This window comes from Buceros rhinoceros, unplaced genomic scaffold, assembly GCF_000710305.1.
Source record: "Buceros rhinoceros silvestris isolate BGI_N320 unplaced genomic scaffold, ASM71030v1 scaffold31512, whole genome shotgun sequence".
Classification (NCBI taxonomy): Eukaryota; Metazoa; Chordata; class Aves; order Bucerotiformes; family Bucerotidae; genus Buceros; species Buceros rhinoceros.
The window spans coordinates 6,553-16,189 of record NW_010397672.1 but is presented as its reverse complement, the minus strand read 5'-3'; the positions used below and the strand labels follow the sequence as shown (position 1 = coordinate 16,189).

General features: G+C 40.1%; 1 protein-coding gene across 1 annotated transcript; it reads right to left on the bottom strand.

The window, feature by feature from the left end:
• Positions 1-2,492: 2,492 nt before the first annotated feature.
• STX11 (syntaxin 11) lies at positions 2,493-3,359 on the bottom strand. The gene has a single exon (XM_010146352.1). The coding sequence runs from the start codon at positions 3,357-3,359 to the stop codon at positions 2,493-2,495; it is 867 nt and encodes a 288-aa protein (XP_010144654.1).
• Positions 3,360-9,637: the final 6,278 nt, after the last annotated feature.

The window sequence follows — 9,637 nt, the reverse complement described above, 5'->3', positions numbered from 1 at the left end:
AATAAATTTGTATTTTTTCTTGCAGTAGAGAATCATCTTAGAATGTATGAAACTCACTTTTCATGGTTTTTGCAGGAACAATTACGAGAAGTCTGTCTCAATATGCAACACAGTTGATTTACTGTGGCAACAAATATTAGGAGAACCTTTTTTCAGGCATTGTTTAATCTCCTTTCACCGAGTTAGAGTCTAGTTCATCAGCTTTTAAAGTAAACTTCGACAATGCAAGAAACTATTCAGAGCCGCTGATTTAATGAACAGCACTCTGCACTTTCAGTTTTTATTATTAAATCTTTTGTTTATTCCATATGTAGAAATACATATGTGCAAAAAAGAAACCAACAAAAAAAAAAGTGCACATTTTAATCAGAAGCATTGGTGAGTGCTAAGAACATGCAGACAAAATGAAATACTTATTTTATTCTTCATTGATTTATGCCCATATGCTGACCCTTGGAGGTTTAGGGTATTTCTCTGCAAATGCACAATTCCTGTGATGGTACCTCTGGAGCGAACGACTGTGTCTTCTTGAGTAGCACCAAAGGTACTGATAATGTCAGCTCAACACCCTCCTTCCTCCCACTTCAAATGTGAACATTGGATTGTTGGAGAGGTCCTCAGGCAAGCATAATACTTATTTCATCAGGACATCAATGAATATCAAAGTATCTTCTAGTTTAGAAGACTGGTGTTCCTCACTCTTCCACGTTATCACAGACAGCTGCTTCAGTGAAAGAGACTTTCGGTTTCTGAGAAGAGTTATCCATTTAGCTTCTATTTGTGTAAAAAAGCCTGACTGGCTAAGAAACATTTCCCACTAGGATATGAAAACTTAGAAGGTGAATTTATTTTGCTGCTTTGTTTTATCAATATAAATAGTAAGAAATGTTTGTGTATTTTTTCACATATAAAATTAGTGTGCAAAAGATCAGAAGGGAAAAGTTTCATTGCGATTGGTGCGCATCTCCCAAGGAAAACTCCCAAATACAAAATATTTGAAATGTTTAAATGTATTTATTAAAATAGGTACAAACACAATCAGTGTTTTAAAAAAAAAGTCACTATCTTCTGCAAAAATGTCCTGCATTAATTAGAAGGATACTAATAGATCACAGTGTTATCAGGAAGCCACCTAGAAATACTATAGTTGGAAAATCTCTGAAAGGAGCAGCCCTAATCACTCACCAGACTTTGTGAATGTATGTTTCACTGACAATGCTCAGTGGTTTCCAGGGCTACAAGTTTTCTATTCCCTCCTTATATTCCAAATCTACCAAGGGCAGACTCCTCTTACACAAAAGGAGAAATTATTTTAAGAAGAGCTCTGAGATTATATTGAAAGCTTGTATTTCTTCACGTGTACTGAAGAAATACCTCTATTTTCTTTTCCGGGTGGATATTTCCTAATAACTGGAGAAAAGTCATAGTTTTTTGTACACCACTGAAATTGCATATTAATAAATTTAATCCTTCATGTTATTTAAAATAGATATAAAAAATTCCATATTCAATCAATATTTGTAAAAAAATTAAAAGTCTATTGACAGGATAATCCTTCCACTAAAAATGCTTGTCTCTGTGCCAGCACAGGAGACCCTAACCTGCTTTCTCAATTCCCACCACTGTTATCATCTTCGGGGTGTTTCTGCAGAATGCCACTCCACTGCATGCATCTCTTTTGGATGAAGTTTTAATAGTCAGAAAAATGTATCAGAAGCCTAAAAGCCTGTAAGTTTTGCAACTGAGAGTATAGAGTGGCTCAAGTTAAAAGTCGATGAGGTGTCTCAGATGTTGCAGTGCTTCTAACCACCTGACAAAGTTGTGGGAACTCAAAATAGAGAAAAGCAATCACTTGCACCCAAACGGAGCAAAAATGTGCATATTATCATTTAAGGTGCAGTTACTTCTGTTAAGATTCATGACAGGTAGAAATCAAGTTGAAATAGAAACTACTTCTGTGTCCTGCTCCTGCTAACAGGCTGAGTGTTTTGTCAAACGAACAGAGCAAAAATCTGTTCCGGTATTTGCATCAAGCAGGCTCCAAACCAGTTCAGTCTGAAACCTCCTGATTCTGTGGTGTATTGTGTCACCCCAGGTGGTAAGGCTGCACCACCTGCAGGCTCACTTTGACAAATAAGAACAACGTTACTTCTTGAAATTTCTCACCTTTCTAGGCTGAGTTATCAGCCCACCATTCATTCCTCTTTCTTGCCTATCTGAAACAAGTATCACTGCAGAGATCTTCTTGCACCTCTAGTTACAGCAACAGAGTACATTTCAATTAAAAATAGAACAAAAATAGTTTTATCCACATTTCCAGGATCTCTCAAATAGAACAGCCTTCAGCACATTAAGGGAAAAGGCAATGAACAAAACCAACAGCAAAATAGGTCCCCCATTCCTGGGAGCTGTCATTACAGAAAAGTCACTGGAAAGAATGCCTGATTTTGAAGACATTTGAGTTGGTCTGTGATTCAGCTTCAGTGGGATAGTCACCTTCTGCAACAGGATAAGCAGCAGCAGAGGATTGTTCTGAGAGGGTGTTTTCTTCTGTATTCCAAAGCTTTTTTCACTTGCTCTTTAGCGTCTCCTACATAGTCCTCAACATTTTGCATATTTATCTCAATGACATCAAAGGTGTCTGCCTGTTCCTCCACTAGCAGGGCCACCTGCAGAAAGAGCTCATGAACTTCCTTAATGCGACCTTCTAATTTCACCAGCTCCTTATGGCGTGTCTCTATCTCATTCAAGGCTGAGCGAGCCCCCTTAACATCTGACAAGAGATTCTCAGAGAAGACATCCCACTTGCCTTGCTCAATCATCTCCTCAATCTGGTTGCCAGAAACATCTTTCCCCATGATCTCCAGCTGCCGCTGTATTCGAATCTTGCAGTTCTCCCGTTGTTTCATCTCTGTTTCATTGTATTCGAACATAGCTTCTTGAAATGCGTGCATAAGATCAACGTAGTGGTTCTTTGCTACCCTGGCAACGACAGACATAACCCCATATTTTGTTATTGCATCTTCACAGAAATCTCTCATTATCTGGAGTTTCCTGTGTATGCTTTCGCCACGGGCCTTGATGTCTCTGGCGATACAATTAGTATCTCGTTTGATGCTACTAAGACGGCGCATGGAAGTAAGGAAGCGGGTGTTTTGCTTTCTGAGCCGCTTTACATCCTCTTTTAAGTGGTCATTTTCTGTCCGGATGTTCTGTATGTCTTTATGAAGAATTTCCAAGGCATAATCAGTCTCATAAAGGAGAACATCATGGGGTGAATTTTCATCATCCTCACTATCAAAAAACTGCTGGTTGTGTAACCTGGCAGATTCACGCAGCTCGTTTAGCCGGTCTTTCATCCTGCCTGTAAAACAGAGGAACAGGAGGAAAGAAGTTTAAAGTAAATAAAATATTGGTTTACAAGGGTTGACACTATGTCACACTTATAAATACATCAAAGATAACCCAAAAGATCAGGTTTTGAATTTGTTCACAGTATTTTATACAGTAATGGATCTCAGATCCAAAACTCTGGTGCTAGAACACTCTTCTAGAAATTACAAAGCTTAGAAACTAGAAAGTGCAATGGTGAAGACAACAGATCCTGAAGACAAATCCAAAAGAATAGTAAGACAATCTCCAATGCCCCAAAAAGTCCAGTCTTTCACTTGGAGAAAAAAACAACCTCTTGAGGAAATGATAGGAAGCGTTCAGCTACTGGTATGTGTATAAGTGTTAATAACTGAATACTTCCCACCACTGCTCACTAGAGAAATCTCCTCTAGATCTTGACCCTTCATTACATCAGCTGCCCCAAATGTCACAAATCCTTTGCCATTCTAAGCTTGCTTTTCTTGGAAGAAGAGTAGGAAGCCTCTCAGAAACAGAAATAGCATTTACCAATACAGCTGGGAAAGAAAAGTTTTGAAAAAAGGTATGAAAAGTATCAAGATAGAATAAAAAAAAAAAAAGGAAAGGCAATTTTAGGGTCTCCAGATGCTATCCTTGACAACAGTGTACCAGGTATCGAACAAAACCAACAGTGATAGCAGCATTTTGTAAGTAAAAGCATCCATCCAACCCTTCTTTTTTGTATGATGGAAGCACCCCACTGTACCTGTATAAAGCATCATTGTTGTGACAGATCAGGATGTTTTCTATGTGTTTGCCTCAGACATACTTCACAAATTTAAGTAAAAAGCCACAGAATGAGTAATCTGCATGGACCAGTTACATGGTAACAAAAGAAAAGTCTCCTTTAAGTATGTTGCTTACTTGAAACTAGACCTGAATTCTTTGCAGAAAGTGAAATCTGAAAGCTTCAGCAAAAACCCTGCACCAAGTGTTAGTGCAAGCAGGAAACTGAAAATTTCCCATCACAAAAGCTGTACATCCTATGACCTTATTAAAATTAATAAGAAAAAGAACCAACTTAAGAATCAGAACCAAGCAGGACATCTCCAGATATGTGTGTCTGGAGGATTCATTTTTATTTTTCCAGGAATTAAGGTATTTTCACAGCATTTACAAACATGCTATCCACTGTATACAACACATCCCATCATAAGACCACCAGTTATTCCCAGGTCAAGAAAAGTCACATGTGTACATGCGCTGGTTTTGGCTGGGGTGCCATTAACTTTCTTCACAGTAGTGAGCATGGGGTTGTTTTGGATTTGTGCTGGGAACAGGGTTGATAACACAGAGATGTTTCAGCTATTGCTGAGCAGTGCTTAGGTCTTTTCTGCTTCTCACACCACTTCACCAGCGAGTGGGCTGGGGGTGCACAAAAAGTTGGGAGGGGACACAGCCAGGGCAGCTGACACCAACTGACCAAAGGGATACCATATGACGTCATGCTCAGCATATCAAGCTGAGGGAAGAAGAAGGAAGGGGGTTACAGCTTGGAGTTACAGCATTTTGTCTTCCCAAATACCCATTACACGTGATGGAGCCCTGCCTTCCTGGAGATGGCTGAACACCCAACCTGCTGATGATGGGAAGCAGTGAACAGGTTCCTTGTTTTGCTTTGTTTGCGTGCATGGCTTTTGCTTTACCTATTACAATCTCTTTAACTCAGCCTGCAAGTTTTCTCACTTTTACTGTTCTGATTCTTTCCCTCATCCCACCAGGGATCCTCACATCCTCCAGCGAGGAGTGAGCGAGCAGCTGTGTGGTGCTGAGTCTGGGGTTAAACCGTGACAGTACATACCCAGTACAATAGGCCTAGATCTAATATGAATTAAAACTGTAAGTTTATAATCTGTGTCATGGGATTGTTAGATGTGTTCAAGATGTTAGGGAGGAGATGGAGAAGTTCTATCACAGACACAGCCTCTTGGGCTCATAGAGTTCACTGGGGATCTACACTGGTCTTGGAAGCATCCTGATTAAGATCACATTTACATTGAAGCATAAAAGTGAATTTCAACTTAAACAAATTCCTTTACAAGTAATGTAAATCAATAAAGTCCAGTAATATCCCAAGAGAAAAGCTTTCATTCAGCAATCTACACATGTAAGACGATTGAATTTAAAACATAAGTCACATAGATTCAACTCAATCATATAGAGAAAACTTTAGGAAATTAAGGGTTTTCCACCTCCTCCCTCAGCAATAATGAAATCAAGTCTTCCAGTTAATGCCACAACATCAAGATGAAAAATCCCCATTTAAAAGGTGCAGCTTAGAAGTTAAGTTTACTTGGCTTTAAAACTCTATGTCCAAGTTTGCCTAGAGGCACTGAGGCACCTTCCTGTCTGGAAACAGTGGAGCATTTTCTAGACAGCATGGTGGAAAGGGAACAAATACAGACATCTAGCAATCTCAAGATTATTTAGATCTCTTCTAATCACTATCTGTTTCTGAGATGCTTTTCACCTAAAATGTAGATGTGGCTCTGAAAACTGTCACCTTGCTCATCTGACTGCGTTCCTGACTTGCTGACTTTCCTAGAGTTGACAATCCTCCCACTTTTAGTCTCACCCTTGAACTGCTGTGTGTTGTGTTCAGCAGTTTATCCCCTTTGTGTTCAACGTCTACATTTGGAAACAGCAAACAATGTTTTTTATGACTTTAAAATGACAATCCACAGCAGCAAGGTGCTGTGTAAACATTTGTGTAAACTAAATCATGCATGTACACGGCTATGTTGCCTTTGTGCTTACCATTCCTTGAACTTGAGAAAAACTAGATTTCATCAGCCTTCTACACAGAGCAGACTGACAACTGGCTCAAGGATAATTACATTTTATTTGTTGTGCTTGACAAAGAAAACACAAACAGAAAACCACACTGAGTAAGAGTTTCTGCCTACTCATCTCAGAATTCTATAGGGACAGGTCTACCCTTCCTTCCCCCTACCCTCCTAAGGGTGACTTGAAATTTGTCTTTCTCACCCACAACTATTTTAACGTTAGATAAAACAAAAATAGGAAGAAATGGAGGGGCAAATACATGGTAATTCACAATATGAAAATACTAATGCTCTAGTAAGTTCTGTAAAAATATCGCTAATTTTTTTTAATACAACAGGAAGGGCTAAAAAGTCAAGCACTAAAAGAAGAAGGAGCTGTCAAGTGTGGCCTCAAATTGCACCACAATGTTGCTTGCACACAGGAAGATCATGCAACTAAACGCTGGCCTACGTCCTATCACTTCTACCAAGTATCTGCCTATAGTCTGTGTGGGCTGAATAGAAGTTGTACAACATAAAATGTAATATTCATCATTCAGATCATGGACAGATATCTCATCATTATGTCTCCTGTGAAATCCCTGGAAAACCCCATAAACTCCTAACAGTCTTTTGGGGAAGGACAGATCTTACAGCACCATCCACAAACACAGGTTTAAGCCCAGAGTGATTAAGGACAACACCATCACATTTAACAAGTTATGATGCCCACTTAAGAAGCCCACCAAGTCATGATGTCCACCTGAAGCACAGTTCTTTGTACCTGGTACGTTCAGAAGTCAGCTCCTTCTGACTTCAGTCACTGCTGCAAACCTCAGGCACTTTGCTGAGTAAGATCATGAAGTAACAAGCTGGACATCAGTGAATGAACACGTGGGTCGAGTCCACTTGTGAGAAGCTCATCTCCAGTGATATGTACAGCACCGTCCACGATCTCTGTGATCCAGTAGATCCAGTAGAATCCAATTCTAAAGGGATCAAATTAGTTTCATTGACAATCTTGAGCCTGGCGTTTCCCAGTTTCCGAATGCTTAGCTCTAAAAGCCTACATTATTTGAAATTACATACTAGAACTTACATTCAAGTTAGTCAGCATCAGGATCTTTTAACTCTGCACTGGGGACCCATACCTGACACAGCAATGGCTCCGTAGCTAAAGTGATCACACTTCTGTCCTAACAAATGGATGCCTTCTCCTCAAGCCTGACTTCGGAGTCCTGCAAATTCAGGGACCATTTGACATCTTCTTTCATGCTCCCTAAGTCCTGTCTTTTTCTCTCCGTTTCTGAAGCACACAACCTAGCCTGCTTCAAATTGCACTTCACATTTCCTAGATGCTCTTCCTTATCTATGTACAGTGCCTGGCCAGGATGGAGGACAGGAGAAGAATGACCTTCTGGCTGTATTCCAGCATCATGTTAGGCCAAAACCACCACAAATTGCTGAGGACATCTATTCAGCTTTAAGCCAGAGCAGCTCAATTACTTTGTAGGTTAGCATTTGCAATATTTGGCCAAAATGATGCGTGAGGTTCAAGAAAATGTTTAGGTTTCAGCTTTGTTGATCACCTTTAGCTCAAGGAACACAGTAAATTTATTGGGGGAATTTTCAATCTGCTGCTTTGAGAAACTCACTATTTGGTAAAATTTTAGGAGTTTTACCAAAGGAAAACAGCAGACTCAGATCCAATGCTGCCACAGAGGTCCTTCCCCATTTCAAATTCCCATTTCAAACAAAGGGAACCAGATCTCCTCAACAGAGGACAGTAACTTCCAAGCATTCCCTTGATAATAACATCAGGGACAGAACTGACACTAAAGAGGTGAAACAAATGAACAAACAAACATGGAGGGGAGCAGGGGAAAACAGACATTTGAAAAATTTCAGCTTAACAGGTCAGTATTTAGAAAAGTTTGTCTCCTTTATCAGATGCTGTTTTCACTCAGGAAAGTGTGCATCTACTTAGATGTTGATAGCATTGTTTGTAGTTAAACCAGGGATATCCTAAAACATAGTACATCACTAGTTCTTAAGGACAGCCTCAGCACCCGTTCTTTAAAATGAGTGGCAATCTCTCTCCCTTAATGTGGGGCCCAGTAGAGCAGCAGAAGTTGGACTCCCTGGCTAGAAAGCAGCTCTGCAGAAAGGGACCTTGGTGTGCTGGTGGACATCAAGTTGTGCATGAAAAAGTCTTTCAGAAAAACTGGAAAGGGTCCCCAAGAAGTTTCGGAATATGCATCCTTGCCTTGCAGATATTCAAAACTCAACTGGGCATGGCCCTCAGCAATCTGAACTACAGTGTGTGTTTTGAGGGGGGCTGGATTAGACAACCTCTAAAGGTCCAGTCTAAATTGTTCCAGTAGTCAGCCTGAGGTCACAAGTTTGCTAATTTGAACATGAGTACTAAGTATATTCCACTACTTGCACAGGTTTGTTTAGGCTACATCTAACACATCAAAATATCAAGACACCAACTACTCTGTACTCTGGAGTAACAGCCCCAAGAGTATAAATACCTTAATTCTAAGAGCGTGTGTGTGTTAATAGATGAGCTGTCAGTTTGATTTTCTTGTAAAGTACTGTGTATATTAAAAGTGGAACGTGTACTTCCATGTTTGTATTTTCTGGCTAGATAAATCTGTTCTTGTAAAAATCAAGTTCCTTCTGCAGTCCATCATGTGTATACGACCGAACACACACTCACACACAGAGGAAATACAGGCCAGGTAATGACTGCAGAAGTTTCAACTTTGAAGCCCCCACGTACAGTCAGCTAAGGACACGTTCAGTACTCATCTCTTCACGTTAGCACGCTACTTCTTGGTATTAATCACCACAATGAGTAGCTTCCCATGATGCCCGAGAAAGAGGCGAGCTGTCCTGTTTGCAGTAAGACTGCAGCCCCACACAACTCTGCATGGCATGGGATTTCAGACAGGAAAGGCAATCCACTTTGAAAATAAAAAACTGCACACACACCTAACCCCTCTTCTGTCAGCTCCACAGACATACAAATAGGGGTCCTGCACAGCGCATTTCCATTGCTGTGCTAATGTTCTGCAGCCTGTTATCTACGTAGTAATAACTTAAGGATGAGAAGTTATTTCTATAGAAGCAAACGAGTTGCACACCTGTGTTTACTTCAGCTGTAACGCTTTTATACCCACATCCCTGAGCTTGCAGACAAACAGTCAAATAAAGCAGCAGTTTCAGCACAGTATTTCATCACCAGCCTCTCAGAAGAAGCCAAGGTACATTTTTTTTCTTTTTACAGCATTCACAAAAGGCAGCTGCTAATTAATACCAGCTTGTGGATTACAAAAATTCTAGTCAGTAGTAGGGCCTTACAAGATGAAGCTTTTAATTCAGTTGAAGTGGCCTGTTTGAGAAACAACAGATATTTCAGAATAAGCCAGTTAAAAATAGTTTCTATCAGCAGT